This window comes from Calcarisporiella thermophila (assembly GCF_041956535.1).
Source record: "Calcarisporiella thermophila strain CBS 279.70 unplaced genomic scaffold VTP21scaffold_2, whole genome shotgun sequence".
In the NCBI taxonomy this organism is placed as follows: Eukaryota; Fungi; Calcarisporiellomycota; class Calcarisporiellomycetes; order Calcarisporiellales; family Calcarisporiellaceae; genus Calcarisporiella; species Calcarisporiella thermophila.
This window is the reverse complement of record NW_027192192.1, coordinates 400,543-420,305: the sequence shown is the minus strand read 5'-3', so window position 1 is coordinate 420,305 and position 19,763 is coordinate 400,543. Positions and strand designations below refer to the sequence as shown.

Below are 19,763 nucleotides of genomic sequence, written 5' to 3'. Positions count from 1 at the left end.
GATCGATATTCAGTGTTCAATTTTAAAGATCCCCTCTAGGGCTTGGTATTGAATCCCATCCCCCCTCCTGGAACTACTATCGTGTCGGACCAGACGCTCGCTTCCTATGAAAAATAGCAGCCTCTATTTCTTGCGCTAAATGCCCTAAATTTTACATATTTTCATCAGCGTACAAGTATTTGATTGTTATTTGATATATTGGAGCCTGGGGCAATGCAACCATGGCTTCTTACTCATCTTTTTCGTGCTATCCATAGAATTGAATACCTGAATTGTATAACAGCCCCCAGTAGCTTTGAAAAAAGGAAGGCAGTTTATAGCCACGATTTGCTATGGTAACCAACGGATTGCTAAACAGAATGAGGGGCTGAGCACTAGAAGGGCATCCAAGGTGGATAGCTAACTAAGAAGGGAAAACAACAATAGTATTTCTTTAGCCAACTACACGACTCTGGGTATCAAAGAGGTGACCTTTTATAAGATAAACATTCTTTACTTGGCTCAATGTCAGACGGGCAAGTAATAGTCACACAACGGCAAAATAAGCAGCGAGTACAAAAAACTTTAAAGGTCTCTGATTCGGAAGAAGCATTGTTAAAACAATCAAAGGTGCTCAAATGTTCTCAGCCAGCTTGTGTACGAATGATAATTCTGTACGCAAAAATTATTAGTACATATGTGCTCTAGTCGCGACTCTATCCAATGTTGTTGAGTACCATTAATAAGATTTCAGTGAATCATCCAGTCACAACTTTACTCTGTCATGGCAAGAATAGTAGAGTATATTACCATGTTCGTCGGCAGTGAACCACAAACTCCTCCCTCTCATTCAATGCATTCTCTTGGTCACCAAATATTTTGTCCTTAGCACTTACGACGTGTGAATGATTTGTTCGCGGATCCTAATCTTATTCAACGCTGGAGTATTTTATTAAAACGAAATTAAAAAATGTAAAAGCCTGCCCAATTGCCGGAAAGGTTAATTTGAGCCTAGTTTCAAAAATATGACTCGAGATCCATTTCTTCTTCTTATTCATTAATATAGCCCGTTAATACTGCGAAGAAATATTTAATTAGAACTTTCGACTCCGTTGGGTTGGAGTTCATTCTCCTCTCAATTCCCACCTGCGATAATGAGGGCGAATTCTTGAAAAAAGAATAGAAGATTCGGTTTCGGCATCAAACAAAGGTGGTTGGATCTCTTGGAGCCTACCCCTCGAAACCGCAAGTCGGATTATCCTCACAAGAATTCGTTTTATTTTGACAGTGTTTAGAGAAAACTATTCTTCGAAAATTACAACAGATGTCCAGAATCAAACCCCATTTAAAGGCAAAAAGCAACATGTTTGGATAATAAAATCATCTTTTGAAAGAGAATTAAAATAAGAAGAGAACGAAAGAAAAAAAGATATTAGAGAGTGAAAAAAAAAAGAGTTCCATTCATTTTTTTAAATCTAATAAAATATAAGTTCGTATATAAAAAGCAATAAAAAAGTAAAATAGCAAATGAAATAATATATATATATCGTGATGGATTATATGTTTTTTTTTCTTTTATTACATAAACAGAAAAGCCACAAAGTGCTTTTCTCTTTATGTCTGCTCCTCCCTCCAATGTGATTATTGCTTCTCCTTTTTCTTGCTCTTTGACATCGTCCTAAATAAACCCCCCATAGTTTGGGTTGCAATTCGTAATATATCTCGACCGCTCTTGGCATGACCAGCCAATTTATCATCACCACTTAGCCTCGTAAAAGATTGGGGATTCTCCGCACTAGGTCGTGGCGAAGAGTAGTTGCTCCTATTGGAGTGTGTCACTGAGGATGTGGAACCCGCCCGCATAAGGGAGCGCATAAATGGACTCCCTCCCTGTTGGCGGAGAGGAGAGTGGCGCTTCATGGATTGTATTGGCATTTGGGGAGAGACGTTTCCGGCATTGCCAGTTGCGAGTTTGTGGGTTGAGCGAATGGCTGTGGATGCACTTGCAGCACGTCGAAGCATGGGTGCTCCCTCAACCAGCCGGTGTGTCCACCCTCCATCCATCAAACCCAATTCCTGCGCATGGGTGTAGCTTTGATTCTGGGCGGCCGTCGAAGGTGGTGGGGCGTTCACTTTCCTCGCACCGATGCCTCTCACCCCCAATCCAATTGCGGAATTGCCCCCATTTGAATGCTCGTATCCCGCAGATGCACCCACCGCCCCGGTAAGCTCCCCTTCCGCTACATGTTGCCCATTTACAGCAATGAACGACTCCCGTAGAGCCCGAACAGAAAGCGCCTGTGCAGTTAGCGAGTGTGTGCTATTGGTGGGCGATTTCGCTTCACGAAGCGCATCCGAGAAATGTTTTAGCCACTGCTCGCGAATCTCCGCCGACCCAACGCTAAATAAATATCGGTGCCACTCGCCGCGATACTCGTCCAGGAATGCCACTTGGAAAGTGTGGCGCATGAACGCCCTTTCTACAGTGATCGTTCGTGCTCGTCCAAGCGCCGCCATTGAGTAGCGGTGGGCGTGTGCTCCCAACTTGACTAATAGAAGCGTGTGTTTGCCGGTGGCGCGCCCGGTGACGCGGAAGCTTGCAGTGCTGCTGCGTGCAAAATCCAGAATTGAGGGCTCACAGTTCAGTCCCGGACAGTGAAGCTCGAGCTGGAAGTGCGGATCAGGTCGCGGAATCTGGAGGGTAATGAGCTCGGTAGTTTCACGTACAATCAACCGTGAGGGGATTTCGCCCAGCACCCGCACCTGTTCCAACGGGTTCCTTACGTTCACCTGCGCATTTCCCGATACACTCTGCGCATCCTCTTCAATATTATCCCCGCCATCGTCTTCCCACAAATTGATTAATGGAGAATCCCGAACAGCACAAAAGACCCGTGCCAAAAGGTCGCTAGGAACTGTACACCGTGGATCCTCCCATTGCCGGAAGCGGTCCAAAAATCTTTCAAAGGTCCAGTCGTCTCCATCCCCGTACTCGTCTCCGGACTCTTCTCCGCCATATATGCTGACTCTGTATCCCTTTGACTCTCGGTTCTCGGCACCATCACCAGGGGTCGCAATCTCTAACACATCCGGGTGGTATCCCGCATGTAACTTTGCATTCAACCAGGTTGCAGCATGTGCCACGCGGCATACCATCTCCACGTCAAGATGTCTTCCATGCCCCGCAGCATTTGATTTTATCCACCGTGCTGCGAAGGCCTCCATTATTCTCCACATGGCCGCATCATCTCCCACGGGTAATTGCACAGTCAAGAGTAATGCGCGCCAGGCGTCTTCAAGCGGAACGTCACTCCATCGGAAGCAGTCGAGGTAGTGCATTAAAAGATCCCGATGCCGTGACAGATACTGACCAAGCTGTGGACGGTGTATATCGGCAGTGAAGAAGAGAAACTTCGCAAGACGGGAAGCTTCCGGTGGGGAAATTTCAGATCTTAGCAAAGACTTCACTCCTTCATCTGGATTGATGCTAAATTGCCGCAAAGCCATCGATATGACTGATTGCCGCTCGGGGTCAGAAATGTCCATAGAGCTTTCCTTAAGTTCACCTGCATCTGTCTGCGCTACAATCTCCATGTTATATAGTGCGATGACATTCCGGACTTGGAACAGAGGCTCTGACTCCCCGATTTGAGCGCCGCGTGCGTCCACAATGGGTTCATGCGTTAGAGGTTTTGCAATCAGCAGAGCATCATTGAACAAAAATAGATAGCGATCTTTCACATGCGAAGAGCTTATTACTTGACGCACCGCGCCCCGGTGAAGGCATCGTCGACTGTATGGTTCTCGGAGGGTAGGTCGGCGGCGTGGTGGTACGGGAGGGGGAACGGGTATGGGCATGGGTGTTTCTAACAAAGGAGGTTTTCGTTCGGAACGGAGACCAGTGTCGAAAAAGGTGTCATATCGGGGAGGCAGAGAGGGCTGAATTAATTCGTAAGGTATGGTCTTGTTTGCCTGGCCATACCCCTCTTTCGCATGTTCTCTATTTCTTTGTCCGTTCGAAAGGTATACATTTCCTCGCTCAAAATTCGAAAACGAACGGGATCTGCGTAGCAGTGGTACATGTTGGCCACGGCGAGTGGCAAGTGTACCGGAATTAAAGTTGGGGTTTGATGTAGGTGCAGGGGTTGCATTATTACTAATAACATCTTCCTCGTATTCATTATATGATGGTCGACCTTCAGAAGGAGAGCGTGGAAGGGGGACCAGTGGCGAGTGGGGTATCGAGTGCGTGCTACTGTTAGAGCGACGGACCGACTCCATATTCTGTAGTTGTGGGTGAGACTGCTGTGAGGGTTGCTGCATATAAATGGGCGACAGCCTCGATGGCGACGTGTCTGCATGTTGTGATTGGGTATCCTCTTGAGAAGAATTAATCTCCAAAGCGGCAGTATGAATGTTATCATTCGGTATCGGCTCGGACTTTTCTCCATTAGATTCAGTCGTCCAGTTGGCCAACACTTCCGCACGTTTAGGCGTCATTCTAAACATTGCATTGGGATGCATCTGCCTTGGAGATGAGCTGGAAGCAGAGGCATTCTCATCGTCATCTAACCCTGAATGATTTTCAACATGCCATGCATCAACTGCTTCAAAATTATCCTCTTGGTATGAAAGACTGTCGGACGGGGATACTCGTCTCTTTGGTGCGCGGGCAGACCGCGGGGGAACAGGTGGTGGTGGAGGCTGAGAATTATGCAGCGGTGAATATACGGGCGATGGAAGACCACTGTTATCCACACCCATCTCGCAACGAATATGTTTTTTCGGCTCCTCTAGGACACGTCTTCTGCAGTATAAAGGACCTTCTTCAGATATCATGTGTAGCGATATCGGCTGAGATTCTTTCGTGGAGTTTTCCTCTGAGAAGTTCTCATGTGAATACTGCGATGGCATTTCACTCCGGGCACCATTTTCATGTTCTGCTTCGGTATTTTCATGTTCCTCAGCAGCCAAACGGCGTTCCTTAAGGCTCCGAAACCGGCGTAGCAGTGAGATGGGGCGCTTAGGAGGAGCAGCCATTATGTGCAATAAATCTTCATCAAGTGCGGTTGAGCTTGGTTGATCGAATGGCACATGATGTTGTCCGGGGTCGATTTCCTTCTCTTCTGTGTCAGGTTGGTATTCAATCACAACTTGCATTCCCTCTTCTTGACCCTCCTCGTCTGTCGTATTCTCTACTTTATCATCCTTAGAGGATTCTATCATCCCCTCTAAATCTTGAGTGGAGGTTGATTGGAAAGGCAAATTCGGAGCAGCATTCGGCTCCTTTTGCTCCAGTTCCTCTTCCACAGCTTCTGTCTGATCTTCATAAACAGGAATGGTAATTGCAATCTCAGTGCTATACGGCTTCTCTTCCTCTTCTGAAGGATTTCTCGGTTCAAGATCGTCAGCGGATATATGTGAAAGGGGCATGCCACCTAGCTTTAAAGGAGCTTGTGCTAATTCATCATGTGCGGGTTTTTCATCGAATGTTGAGGTAGAGTTGCTCTCGAGTTTAGGGTCATCGACACTTGCGCAAGTTGTTTCGGCCACCGTCTCCGATACGACCAGCTTACTCGTTTCAAGACATTCATTCTGCTCTGATGGGCTAGCAGTAATGAAGTCTTTCTCGGTTGCCTCAACATGGATTTCCGAAGGGCTATTCTCAGATTTGGCACAATCGTTTGTGTTAGAATCCTCTCCGGAATTGCTTTCCCGCGTTGACACAGGGAGATTTTCTCCAGTAGCCACCTCAATTATTGGTGATCTCCTTGATCCTATGCTCCCAATTTGGATATCTTTTTGGTCCACTACCCTAGCTACAGGGTGTGCTGCTGCTGATGGAGACCTCCTAAGAAGCGCCTCATAAGCCGCCTGTCGTCCTGCATCTTCAAAAATTCGCTCCTCATCGACCTGAATATTCATTTCAGGGCCACGGTTTGCTGCATCTGTACCTCGCCGAGCACGATTTGAGGAAGGAGTAGGTGCGTTTCGCAGTTCTCGAAGCGACTTGGCGCGACGTAACATTGCAATGGCATTGGAGCGCTGCTGCGCTGCGTTGGAAGTGTCTTCCATTCCGACGATCGGAATCGTTTAAAATTTTAAACAAGTAAGGGGGAGGAAGTAACAAAGGGGAGGAGGGCGTAGAGTAGAAATTATATGGGAATACAAGTCTATAAAATATTATGAAGTAGGAGTTTCAAATGCCCAACTTAGAAAAGGATGATAATAGTGCGTTGGCGAAATAAAAATATGAGAGGAGCTAAGCCTATGGTAAATGTAAACATTGCATGAGCGAGGAGTAATGACGGGATGAGGCGAGATGATGATCTCCCTCCTGAGGAAAAATCGTTACATATATAGAAGCAGCCGTGGCTTAAAAGCTTACCTATTATACAAGAATCGCTATATTCTGATAATCAATCGATCATTTGAATTGAAATGGATAGAAAATAGAACATGTATATAGAGACAATTAAGCAGAGATGTAGTTAAAGAGTTTGTTTATCGAAAAAAAAAGTAAGTTATAACCGAATTAGTGCATTCAACACTGGCATAATGGCGAAGAAAAAAAAGAAAAAAAAAGGAGCGGTGAATCGTCGCGAATAAAATTTAATATTAGACTTAAGATTTCCTTCAGATTCGAACTTAACACATGCCTTTACCAAATACAAGTGGCTAACTGGCTTATTCCACAATACCTTATTTTCTGATCAAATCCATCAAATAAATGTCAAAAGACACAATCCTTCCCTCACGCAAGCCTGAGCCTTATGTTAAGGCTTCGTGCACACATTGTTCCTCACAATTGGAGTTGCTTCCGCCCTCAAATCTTCTTCTACAAAAGGCAAATGTCAAGGTTCGATGTTGGTCATGCCAACAAGTGTGCCAGGTGGATCTTGCTAAAATTGACACAGCTAAAGCTGATAATAAGTCATCGCAATCATCGTCCTCAAACTCTTCAAAAAAGGAAGCAAAAGGCGACTCCAAGAAAGATTCAAGGCGAATAGGAACTGGTTAGTACTCACAATATTGTTGGTCAGAAGTCGTGCAATGATTGATAGACTTTGTAATTATATGAACTAGACCAAAATCCCCTCTCGACTGAATATTACGACCTCCTCGGAGTCTCCCCAACAGCGGATGAAGCAGAGATCAAGAAAAAGTACCGCGCCCTTGCCATTAAGTATCACCCCGATAAAAACAAAGACCCTGATGCTGAAGAAGTGTTCAAACGAATATCGGAAGCATATCAAGTTTTATCGGATCCAGATCTTAGGCATAAATACAACGAATTCGGGAAGCAAAACGACTTGACCCCTGAGGGTGGATTTGGTAAATATTATACAGAACTTGCTTTTTTAGAGACATTCTGATTTTCTAATATCTCCCATTCATAAACCTACCAGTGAATCCTGAAGATTTCTTCAAACAACAGTTTGGTGGTGACCGCTTTCTTGATATTATTGGTGAGATCTCCATTGGGAGAGACATGAAAGAAGCACTTCAAGAGGGAGGTGATAACGACGCAGAGTCTATATCTGAAGAAGAGAAAAAACGTCGCGAGAAGGAGAACGAAAAAGAGCGCCAGGAAATGCGCGACAAACGTGTCAACAAACTTGCAGAAAACTTAAAGCGTAAGCTGACTGTATTTGTCGAGGGGCCGGCAACGCCAGAAGCCGAAGTGGCATTCGAAAAGATGATTGAAATCGAAGCTGAGGAGTTAAAGACGGAATCATACGGAGTGGAGCTGCTACATGCCATTGGGTTCACTTACACTTTAAAGGCAAAGCAGGCGCTTAGCTCTCAAGGCCTTGGCCTGAAGCGTTTCTATTACTCTTTTAAGGAAAAATCGCATATTTTCGGCGAAACCTTCTCTACATTACGGTGTGCGATAGATTTACAGAACTCATTCGCACAGCTCCAGGAGGCAGAAAAGAAAGGTATTGAAGGGGAAGCCAAGAACAAGCTTGAGGAAGACGCAGCGAGTAAAGGCCTTAAGGCCCTGTGGCTTGGCTCAAAGTTAGAAGTTGAGGGTGTACTTAGAGATGTCTGTGATCAGGTGTTGTTTGACACTAGTGTCCCTGCTGAAGTACTTCAACGACGGGCCTTGGGTTTACGGATTGTAGGTGCAGTATACGAACGTGTGAAAGCTGATATAGACACTGAGCCTCCAAACCACAACAATTCACCATAAATTCTGTCATCCACTTATTCCCCAACTCTCTGTTTTCTACTGCAAATGCTCAATTTATAAATCTAACCGTATGTCATATTAGCCCTTTTTTGATTTATATAATCTATATATATATTTTTAATAAATTTTAACAGAAGTTTTAGACACTGATAAGCTTGATTTAAAAATCCAAAGCATCTTTTTTCCCTAATACCCCTTTTTGTTCCTCCGTTGGAACCCTTCTCTCTGAAACCCCGCCTTCGGGTGGCAAATGGAAAGTTTCCACTGTAAACTTCTTTCTTCTTAGCTTGAATCCTAGATTATTATTCCCCCCTTGCGTCAAAACAGAAAGCTTCGCAGACGATGGTACCAGCGAATTTAATACGGGCAGTCTGTGGACATACAAGAATCCATGGTAATCACTAGGTGATGAAAGACTTGTGTGTGGTGCAAAGGATTCAAGCTCAATTACAGCGTCAGCCATATATTCGATACGTCGGACGAAACTCGGGGAATAAAGATAAGAAGGGAAGGTTATGACACAGGAAGCAAAGGAAAACCGAAGTAATCCACGAAGCGCATGGAAGAATTTGTAGAGCTCCTAAATATATACAATTAGATAAATAATAGGTAAAATCTAGCTATTTGGTAGTGATAACTACGTGTGGAGTTTGAGGTTGCCAGCACGGAGAAGCAAGCGATTGAATCCCAATACGTAATACGTTTCTCTCTTTTCCTGTCGGTAATGGGATAAGAGAACTAATCCGTTGTTCTAAGTAAGCCATTGATTTCATATATATCGAAAATATGAAAAGTGAATTTACCTAAAGCCTCCTTCCCGTACCATTTCGCTCAGCCTCTCCAGTAACTCTGGATGATCTTTGAAATCTTCTCTATGCATTTGTGTATACTGTTCACAAGGAAATTCTCCCAATGGTAGCTTTTTTGTGAGGTCAAATGTTTCGCAATAAACTTGGAGATGTTCTCTCTGCTGAGACTCTATAAAAGCATGGATTAGCGAAGAGCTCATCAAAAACAAAAGAAAACGTACGCGATGACTGACTAACGCTTGTTTCAAACTTCTTCATTCGTTCATATCTCCAAGCAATGCTCATTTTTTCCTCTTTCTCTTTATCCTCTACTCTGTCACCCTCTTTTGTTGCCAGTCCAGGTAGAGACGCTAAAATTTCCTCCGATTTCTCAGTCACAGTTGCAACATGATGCCCATTTACCATTCCTTGTGCTAAAAAGTATTTCAGCAGCAAGTTTCCATATCCTGTATATTTATCCTGCTTGATCAGTAATAACGTTCCGATCGGGAGGCCACCTCCAAGGATATCGTCTAGTGATGGAACGCCAGTTGAGGTAAGAAGTTGGGCGTTATGTGGAGAGAGACGAGTGCCAGCAGGAAGCTTGGGCTGGCCGATGGCCGCTCGTTTTTTAAAACTCATTTTAAATAACAATATTATTATGACTGTACGAGTGTTAATCGAATGTTTTTTGCGTGACTGTTCATTCGATAATAATCTCCAGTTTTACTGAAGTACTGTTAATACAACGCATTGTAATAATCAATAAGTTCACGTGAAATTCGAATATTTTAATATATAAAAAGAAAGATCAATATAGTATGCCATCGCCACCTATTTATCATTTCTGATATATTTTGCATGGATTACAAGAAAAAGAGAAGACATTTAGAAGAGGTCGCTAGACAAAGGCTTGAGCTATTGTCAGATGCTTTCTCCGGTCAGAAGCCTGGAAGAATTTGCATGCAATTTGCATCTTCAGTGAACGAAAATGGTTTCGTGTTATTACAGGTTAAATGTTAATTATGGACGCTAATCACTTTATGAAATTAATAGGAGAAACCACTATCAGAATTGGGGACATCTCTCTCATTATACGTCTTCATCCCTCGGTGCTCTCTCTTGTTCCTTACGTCCCCCCGCAATCACTTCCTCTTGATTCCCAGCCCATACTTCGTCACCTTCGTTGGATGCTTCAAAAAGACGCTCTTGGTCTGGATATGTTTTTAATAGGCCCTCCAGGGCCTCTCCGCAGGCTCATTGCACTAAAATACGCAGAACTGACACGACGCGAAGTAGAATATGTAGTTTTATCAAAGGATGTGACAAGCAGTGACCTAAAACAAAGAAGAGAACTGCGTGATGGAACAGCGTATTTTGTAGACGGACCGGCTGTAAGAGCAGCTGTGCATGGAAGGCTTCTAGTGTTAGATGGCATTGAGAAAGCAGAGCGAAATGTTTTGCCTTTATTAAATAACTTGTTAGAAAATAGAGAGATGGCATTAGAGGATGGGAGATTCCTAATGCAAGCGAATAGATTCGATAAACTTCAAAGGGGCGAAAGAAATAAGGAAACTATGAATTTCGCCAAGTTAGAACGAGTCGATCCGAAATTTTTGGTCATCGCTTTAGGCGTTCCGGTACCTCGATACTCTGGCTATCCTTTAGACCCTCCCCTACGAAGTCGATTCCAGTCTCGAGATATTCGACCTCTACCTCCAGATATGCAGGCTACATTTCTATCCTCTATCGCGCCAAATGCACCACATGATATATTAAAAAATATTGCATCCGTCGCAGCTGTCCTTGGCCCAGCTCCTGGGACTAGTGGAGATGAAAATACAATAAATGTGGGCGAAGAGAGTAATATCCCAGAATTTCCTGCCTCTATCGATGTATGCGCACGGATATTAAATGTACTGCCAGGATGCAATCCTCGATTTTTGCTTGACTTGGTTTATCCCTACCCAGTACTTCCAACATGTTCAGATGAAAACCGCAAGGTTATAGAAGCAGCATATCAGCGCTTCAACATGCTGGGGGAATCCCTTCCGGAAGTAATGCAGCATCCCACTGGATACAGCATTATAGACATTACCCGTGATTCATCCTCAACTGCTCGTGTCAGAATTCGACGAGTAAATGATGATGCACCGAATCAAGTGGAAGAAGTGCTAGTTCCTGCTGGGCCACAGCCTTTTGCCGAAGAATTTTTTGTCGAAACGCCCTATCATCACCAGGTTATTTCTGCCCTTCTCATCGCTCATTCTAAAGCTGGCGATATTTGTATTATTGGCTCTCGAGGCGTTGGCAAATCAGTACTTGTCCGCCACTTTGCTCGCACTCTAGGTTATTCAATCGAATTCATTCCATTGCATCGTGACATGAGCGCGAGAGAGCTCCTCCAAAGAAGATCTACTTCTTTTGCTGGTGATACAGTGTGGGAAAATTCGCCATTAGTACGTGCGGCCGTACAAGGAAGGCTCGCTGTAATGGATGGGATAGAAACGCTGGGTTTTGGAACTCTTGCATCTCTACAGCGACTGATGTCAGATAGAGAAATTCCACTTCCAGACGGTCGACGTCTAATGAGTTGGCGTAGATACGATGAATTACAAGGAAGGGACGAGAAGTTGGTGGAAGGCGTTCTACGAATACACCCGTCATTCAGGATAATTTCCTTGGCGCGGCCGCAAGCACCTTCAAGCAATGGTGGCGTGGCAGGAGGAGATGGAAAAACATGGCTAAGCCCAGAAATAGTTTCAATGTTTTCATTTATTACTATGCGGTCTCTCACCATACAGGAAGAAACCCAAGTACTTGAGTCTGTTTCGCCTGGCATGCCGCTAGAGAAACTCGATCTCCTATTGAAATTCGCAAATAAGCTGAGGCATAGTCACGACGAAACTGTACGCATGCTCTCCAACTCGTTATCGACACGGCAACTGATTAGGATATGTAGGAGAATTGCTGCTTTTCCCAAAGAAAATTTGCATGCCGCTATACATAAAGTATCGATGTCAAGGTTCTTACCATCTCTTGCTAGAGAGGCGCTGGAGGATCTGTTACGTTCAAACGGCATCTTGCCAGAAGAGCCATTTCCTATCGATAAGCTTGATATCGAATTATTGCCTTCGCGAGAGAATCCTAAAGTCCTTCGTATCGGCGATGTTGAACAATCCATTACCCCGCCTTCAAATCCTGTGTTAGTCCCCAACGTATTATTTCACGAAAATTCAGCCCAAACGGTGATACTGAGAGAAATGCTGAAAGACTATCAACTGGGAGAGCACCTACTTTTGGTGGGAAATCAAGGAGTCGGGAAAAACAAGCTTGCAGACTACTTCTTGCAACTGCTACAACTCCCTCGCGAATATATACAGTTACATAGGTAAGTTCTTCGCAATATCTTATAATATGTGCTAGGGTATATAACATAAATTTGAAATTTTTTTAGAGATACAACTGTTCAAAGTCTTACTGCCATCCCTTCTATTGTTGAGGGTGTTCTTCAATATGAAGACTCGGCCTTGGTTAGAGCTGTTCGTGAAGGGTACATACTAGTAGTCGATGAGGCAGATAAGGCGCCAACTTATGTGACAGCTGTATTGCGCAATCTGCTTGAGGACGGGCAGATGGTTTTAGGGGATGGCCGCCGCATAGTTCGTAATCCGGCGGATGCACATTCTGGCGATGACGAAGAGACCATCATAATACACGAAAATTTCAGAATGATTGTGCTTGCGAATCGCCCAGGATATCCATTTTTAGGGAACGATTTTTACAGGGAAATCGGTGATGTTTTCAGTTGCTATGCAGTGGACAACCCAGATTCTGCCTCTGAATTATATTTGCTCACTCAATATGGTCCCAATGTCCCACATGAACTGCTTGAAAAATTGAGCAATGCGTTTACAGATTTGCGTCGGTTAGTCGATGAGGGGATGATATCCTATCCCTATTCAACTCGCGAACTGGTGAACATTGTGCGTCATCTGCAAGCCTATCCTGAGGAAGGGGTATCTCGGGTTTTGCAGAATGTTTTCGATTTTGATCAGTATGATCAATCTAGCCGTGGAATACTTGTTGAAACGTTCAGGAAGCACGGAATCCCTATCGGCCTCGAACTTGAGTATGCGATAAGGCTTGGAAAACAGGTTGACCTTGTGCGTGATGACAAAGAGTGGCAAATTTGGCGTCGCGAGGAGAAAAAATCACCAATATTCTCGAATACGTCCGAGATTAATTTTAGAGGAGGGTGGGATCTCGATGCGGCTAAAGCTTGGAATCATCTTGAGCGTTTTGAAGGGAGAACGGTGACATTCTCAGAGCAATTATATAGTTTTAAATTGCCAACACGCGGTGATGCGCTTGACATCGTGGGACTTGAAGATGGAGCGCTGTTCGCTGTGACTACTAATCCAGTAACACTACATTGGGTAGACCAAGGGCATAAACGTATCAACTCCTTTGATTTATACGAGTTCTTCCCGCTGCAAAAAAGTAAAGTCATTTATATGCATTTTACATGTAGCCGGTACCCATATCAACCTACATCTCCTTTATTATTATAGATCCCCCAAGGATTAGACTGGCCATTGTTAGTGTGCAAAATAATTGGTTTTTACTACTCCATAATCCCGCTGATCATGCGCTTCTCTCTTGCGATATGCAACGAAATTCTGTCACGGCAATTACGGTAAACATTGGCCTTTATCTCATGATATACTTTATTGATGTATTTACACGTTTTATCCTTAATAGATTACAGGGTTTCTTCCTCAGAGCTCGATAATGGTGAAGGATCTTTCTCATATTGGTTTGATTGGATTCTTCCAACGCAATCAGCCAAAGATAGTTATTCTAGATTTCAATACCAACACGCAACATACTCTCGAACTCCCAATCAAAGGTTAGAACAACTTCAATAATATATGTGAAAGAATACTAATATCAGGCGATGTCTATTCCTTTATAGTTGATCAAGTACATATGCTAGAAGCAAATGTATGGCTTGTGAAGGATGCTCTAAAACACCAACATCATATTGTTTATAGAGAGGATGGGCAGGAGGGGTAAATGAGATTTAAAATAAATAATTCAAATTGCTTGCTTTCTCTCTTTCTAATTTGCTTTTAACGATGACACAGGCTACCTAATTGTATATCGCCAGTCGAAGTCAAGGGATACAATAGTAGATCACCTACTATAAATTATATATCCCCCCCCATTCATATGGATCCTAAGCAGTAAATATTTATATATTTCTTTAGTTATTAAAAAATTCTACAGAAATATCAATATTGCTTTTCTAGTGCTTTTTCCGATCGGGTTTTCACCATCCAAGATTCCTCTACAAACCCTAGAACTGCCAATGTGATTGCTCTTACTGCTACGCAGCTTCCTTCTGCATTGTTGTCATCCTCGCGCGAGTCAAAAGTTACCTATTTTAGAAGGGAGGATATGCCAATGACAAACGGATTTAACAACCTACTCGATACGGCCCTCTATTTGCGAAAGACTGGACAACTTGCAGTAGCTTCTCCATTGCAAAACAGCAGAAGTGAAGGAATCCTGGAGTTAGTCAACTTACAGCAGGAAATTATATGGCGTATTACAATTCCCCTCGCTATACCTTCGCAGTCTCAACTCTCTGCTGACACTCCGGCACTACAGTTTCCAACATCTATTAAACAGCCCTCAACCTGTCTATTAGAGTTGCCAAGTGGGCAATTATTGACTATGGACACGAGCGGCATGGTGAGAGTATGGCAAGTGGACCCCGCTGATATCTTACAATCAGCAAACAACTGGAAGCGAATGGTGGGATCTCTAGATGATTCAATTTTGTCCATTATCTACGGGCATGAAAAGCCGGAGGAAAAAGTCCATGGAGCTTTATCACTTGAAGAAATCTCTCGAAAAGAGATTATGAATCAGAGCCCTAGCGATATGGTTGACTTTGGTGATAGTGGAATGAGTGGGATGAGTGGAATGGGTGGAATGGGAGGAATGGGCGGAGAAGGCGAAGGAGGTAGTGGAGGGGGTGAGGGCGGAGAAGGAGGTTCGTTCGGTGGTGGGAAAGGAGGAAGTGAGATAAATCCGGATGCATTGAATCTTAAAGGCAGAGAAGCAAGTTTCGTGGACGTGAGCACGTTAACTCTGGTAAGTTGGATTAAAATTCATAGATAGCAAGAATCTAATATTTCAACACTTGAAACAGCGTACTGCAAATGAAGTCCCCAAAGAGGTCTCAGAGACTCACCAAAAACTACATGAAATGGCTATGCAGTTAAAACTAAGCAAACTTGGTATGACAGAAAAAGACGTGAAGGTAAGGATGTATACAAGGTACTTTGGCTTCTAATATTGATTAATTGAACCACGCTTTAGATGTTCCAATCCTATTTCATTGAGGTGCAGCGCGAAATTCGAGAATTGCGTGTGATCTTGGAGAGTGTCGAGGCAAAGAAAAAAGAACGCGTATGGCTGAAAAACCAAACCACAGGTGATGTGGATGACACTAAACTGTAAATTAGACACTTAATTACGTGAAAATAAGCAGAATAATTGATCAGACCTCGATGTTTTATTTCACAGCATTGAAGGCCTAACTGGTGAGACATCTATCTACAGAAGACGCGGCGAAGATGATCCAGAACTTGGAGCTTTCCAAGAGAAACCAAAGCGCATGTATTTCTGTTTTGACTTGAGTGCAAGCATGTTTCGATTTACCACTCACGATCGCCGACTTGAGCGCTCTCTTCAAGTTGCTTTGATGCTGATGGAAGCTTTCCGGGGATTTGAGCATAAATTTGCGTATAGCTTATATGGTCATAGCGGCGACGGTGCATTTATTCCCTTTGTACAAGAAGGTGCATATCCTCGGAATGAAATGGAAATGTATCGCGTCTTACAAGCCATGTATGCGCATGCCCAGTTTTGTCTAAGTGGTGATAGTACTCTCGCCGCTACTCAAACCGCGATTCGGGAAATCACCAAAGGAGAAGAGGCCGACGACTATTTTGTCGTAATACTGAGTGATGCAAATTTACAACAGTACGCATTGCAACCTTCAGATTTATCAAAAGCACTAAAAGCAGACGATCGTGTAAATGGCGATCTAGTTTTTATTGGATCGCTTCATGATCAGGCCGAGAAGTTGAAGAACGAGATAGGGCAGAACGCGCATATCTGTATGGAGAATCGCGATCTTCCAAGAATTGTTAAATCAATATTTCTGCATTCAATGCTTAAGATGTAGCATGTTAAATTATTTTATTTTCTGGCCTTATTTGATTTTATATTATTCCAATAGTAGAGCTAAAATGATAGATAGGTGTATTACCTCACAAATGAATAAATGATAATAGAATTTGCTTAATTCAAACTTATATATAGAAAACTCGAAAGCGCCACAAACCACAGCCATCTTTTGCACCTTTTTAAACTTGAAGCGACACATTCGGGTTAGGTTTTTTAGTTGTAGAGGACACAGCCAATTTCATAATCCAGCCCCCTCAGACTCGCCCCTCTATTATTCATCTATTGTCTCTATTATATCATTTCCGTTTAGATATAATATCTCTACTTGTTCCTCTCTTTTTATTCCTTATTCCTAGTCTTGGATTCTTTGTCCGCACTATTTTATTTTTGAAAAGCAAGATTTTTAGAGATTTCAAATTTCTCTAATAATCAATAGTAATGGCTTCCAATTCAAATTTTAACTTTGCGGAGTACCCCATCGTTATTGGCATTGGTAAAATTAATAGATGATCTCAGCAGATATATTTTTCGCTAAAATATTCGCTTATCCCAACAGATTTTGGTACCACGTATAGTGGATGCTCATATGCTTTTGTGCAAAATGAAGAAGTGGTCGACATTACAAAATGGTAAATCTTATTAGTCTGGCCCTTCTATCCAAAAGTTAACTTATATTTTGTATCTTTTTATTTTAGGCCGAAACAATTCGGAGACACCTACCCTAAAGTCCCTACGCTTAATTTTTACTTAAACAATAGCAAACAACTTTATGAATGGGGCTATGGTGCAAAGCGTATGATGATGCGCCCTGATGCACGCGATCAAGTACTTCTCTCTAAATTTAAGCTACATCTTGATGAGAATCTGCGATTACCACCATTACCAAATGGTCTAACGGTCGTTGACGCGATTGCAGATTACTTGCGCGCATTTCATAGCTATGGTATAATCCCATCCACCTTTATCAAAAGCCCTATAGTAATAATGACGTTTCTTTGCTATAGTCTTGTCAGAATTACAAAAAGGATTTGCAGCTAACTACGATACATCCAAATTCCGCTACTGTTTAACCGTTCCCGCTATGTGGAGTGATCCTGCCAAAGCGGCTATGCGCCTTGCGGCTATTCGCGCAGGAATAGTTTCTCCGAATGATCATCCAGACCGCCTGATGCTTATTTCTGAACCTGAAGCTGCAGCGCTCTATTGTGAGAAAAAATGCGATCAGTTTAATTTGAGAAATGGGGAAAGATTCATGATTTGCGGTATGTATTAAACTTATTCTGTTTGCCACTGAAGTTACAAAGGATTAATTGAGTATGATTTTATCAAATTAAGATGCCGGAGGCGGCACTGTTGATTTAATTGTTTTTGAGATTGAGGAAAAAAATGGAATGCGCACTCTCAAGGAAGTAACGAAAGGTCATGGAGCATCATGTGGTTCCGGTTTTCTCGATCTGAATATGCGCCGTGTACTAGAGCGCAAGTTACAATATGTAGGTGCTGTTCCACCTGCTGCCTTTGAACAAATCATGGACAAATTCATCGATGGCGTCAAACCAAATTTTGACGGAGAAGAGGATCAGTTTATGCATATGCCTGCTGCTATGGGATTCGGAGATATTACTATTGAAGAGGCCGGCATTGAAGCAGGAATAATGCGGCTCACTGCTGAAGAACTAAGAAATGAGGTATATGAGCCAGTGGTGCAACAAGTGTTGGGACTGATTGAGCAGCAGTTGCAGGCAGCAGGGAAATTAGAAGCTATCTTTTTAGTGGGAGGATTCGGGCAATCAAATTACCTGTATAATCGTGTTCACCAAATATTTGCTACACGAGTCAGTCTTATCGGCGTGCCGCCTCGAGGAGCGCTAGCGGTGGTGCGTGGAGCAGTATATTTTGGTCTAAATCCTCGAATGGTAACACAACGTATATCTCGTCGGAGCTATGGCGTGGAAACACGGATGCTCTTTGAACCAGGGCTGGATCCGCCTGAGTACTCTATTACCGGATCTGATGGACGGCTGTTATGCAGACAGCGATTCTCAGTGTTTGTGCGCAAGGGACAACCAATTAAAGTTGACGATTGCATTACCAAGGAGTTTACTGTAACCTATCCAAATGACACTGACTCGGACTTATTCGCGTGTGATCTCGATGGAACTCCTCCAAGGTTGACAACTCACCCTGACGTAAAGAAAGTGGGCAACTTCCCCATTAGAATGCCAGATTTGCCTGGAGTCCAGCCAGGCGAGCGAGTTCGAATGACAATCAAGATGTATTTCGGACTGACAGAATTGCAAATCAGGGTGATTATTAGAGACAAAGAATATGTATTCACATCCGCTTTCGATGCAGATGATTTCCAACAAGGTCAACAACAATCACAACCTCAACCAATGTCACAAACTCCACCAGTACCGCTTGCCCAACAGGGATATTATCAGCAACAGCAGCAGCAGCAGCAGCAAATACCTCAAACGTCACAACAGCAGCAGGCGACTTTACAGACGCCTGTAATATCGCCTACTCAACAGGGCTATTATCAGCAGCAACAATCGCAGCAACCCTCTCAAATGGGATACTATCAACAGCAGCCCGCCTATCAACAGTATTACGGGTATGGCGGTCAGCCTGAGCAACCTTCAACAGCTGGTGGTAGTCCTTATATCTCCCAAAATCAAACACCAGTTAGTATGTATGGCCAACAAGGAGGCAGCCCCTATCCCCCACCCGCCACTACAGCTTATGGAGGATACAATAAACCACCTACTCAAGGCCCTCCCAGTACAGCTAGCCCTGCATCTTCTGGTGGCATTCCGCCAAATTCTGCTTCTCCTGCGCCAGCCTATGGTCAAAACTATCCTCCACAACAGATGTATGCACAATATCGTCCCGTTCAACCTGGTTATGGAGGATATCCTTATGGAGGATATGGATATGGTTATTATCCCCCCGGCCCAGTGTCTGGTCAGCCACCTCCAGGACAAAATCAACCTGGAATGGCGCAAAGACCTCCTCCTCCCCCTCCAAAATAATAGCAGTTTCTCATATTCGAAGTTTGGATTGATATAATTTATTTATTGTTATGGTGGTTTTCTTTGCTACTATTCTGCTCTAGAGAAAATTCACTCGTGCTTCATGATATGTTAATATTATCCTTACAGGACTTGAAATAATATTCTTGTTTGTCTATAATATATTAAAATAGCATTTATATCAATTTTCCACCTCTTGGAAAAAGTATAATCACACGGATAGAGCTGAAAATTTTATTTTGAATGCTTTTAAATTACTAATTTTATCTATTTCTTCTCTTAAAAACATTCTCTACCTTACGGCTACTGTATAAATTCTTTTATAAAATTGCTAACAACTAAAAAGTTGGTTCTACTGAGACTCGAACTCAGATTACAGGATTCAGAGTCCTGGGTGCTAACCAATTACACTATAGAACCTCAACTTAATTTGTAATGTTACGAGGATATTGGTTTTTGGTACAGAGAAGTCACTCTGGGATTCGGGGAGTGAGGTGG

General features: G+C 43.2%; 5 protein-coding genes and 1 non-coding gene across 6 annotated transcripts; 3 read left to right on the top strand and 3 right to left on the bottom strand.

Annotated features, from left to right (window-relative positions):
* Positions 1-1,620: 1,620 nt before the first annotated feature.
* VTP21DRAFT_4252 (uncharacterized protein) lies at positions 1,621-6,054 on the bottom strand (the record flags this gene model as incomplete). Its single annotated transcript, XM_069394643.1, has 1 exon — positions 1,621-6,054. The coding sequence occupies one exon, from the start codon at positions 6,052-6,054 to the stop codon at positions 1,621-1,623; it is 4,434 nt and encodes a 1,477-aa protein (XP_069255860.1).
* Positions 6,055-6,709: 655 nt separating this feature from the next.
* On the top strand, positions 6,710-8,176 carry VTP21DRAFT_4251 (uncharacterized protein; the record flags this gene model as incomplete). The annotated part of the gene is made up of 3 exons (XM_069394642.1): positions 6,710-6,995; positions 7,066-7,314; positions 7,389-8,176. The coding sequence occupies 3 exons, from the start codon at positions 6,710-6,712 to the stop codon at positions 8,174-8,176; spliced, it is 1,323 nt and encodes a 440-aa protein (XP_069255859.1).
* Positions 8,177-8,336: 160 nt separating this feature from the next.
* Positions 8,337-9,606, bottom strand: VTP21DRAFT_4250 (uncharacterized protein; the record flags this gene model as incomplete). Its single annotated transcript, XM_069394641.1, has 4 exons — positions 8,337-8,756; positions 8,818-8,914; positions 8,980-9,154; positions 9,207-9,606. 4 exons carry the CDS (start codon positions 9,604-9,606, stop codon positions 8,337-8,339), a joined length of 1,092 nt encoding a protein of 363 aa, XP_069255858.1.
* Positions 9,607-9,825: 219 nt separating this feature from the next.
* Positions 9,826-16,228, top strand: VTP21DRAFT_4249 (uncharacterized protein; the record flags this gene model as incomplete). The annotated part of the gene is made up of 11 exons (XM_069394639.1): positions 9,826-9,958; positions 10,021-12,355; positions 12,422-13,467; positions 13,539-13,663; positions 13,729-13,876; positions 13,943-14,039; positions 14,115-14,213; positions 14,280-15,129; positions 15,188-15,298; positions 15,358-15,494; positions 15,565-16,228. 11 exons carry the CDS (start codon positions 9,826-9,828, stop codon positions 16,226-16,228), a joined length of 5,745 nt encoding a protein of 1,914 aa, XP_069255857.1.
* A 440-nt stretch (positions 16,229-16,668) lies between these two features.
* On the top strand, positions 16,669-19,265 carry VTP21DRAFT_4248 (uncharacterized protein; the record flags this gene model as incomplete). Its single annotated transcript, XM_069394638.1, has 5 exons — positions 16,669-16,723; positions 16,787-16,859; positions 16,926-17,173; positions 17,235-17,492; positions 17,566-19,265. The coding sequence occupies 5 exons, from the start codon at positions 16,669-16,671 to the stop codon at positions 19,263-19,265; spliced, it is 2,334 nt and encodes a 777-aa protein (XP_069255856.1).
* Positions 19,266-19,612: 347 nt separating this feature from the next.
* VTP21DRAFT_t9 lies at positions 19,613-19,685 on the bottom strand. The gene has a single exon. It is a non-coding gene; the product is annotated as a tRNA-Gln (tRNA).
* Positions 19,686-19,763: the final 78 nt, after the last annotated feature.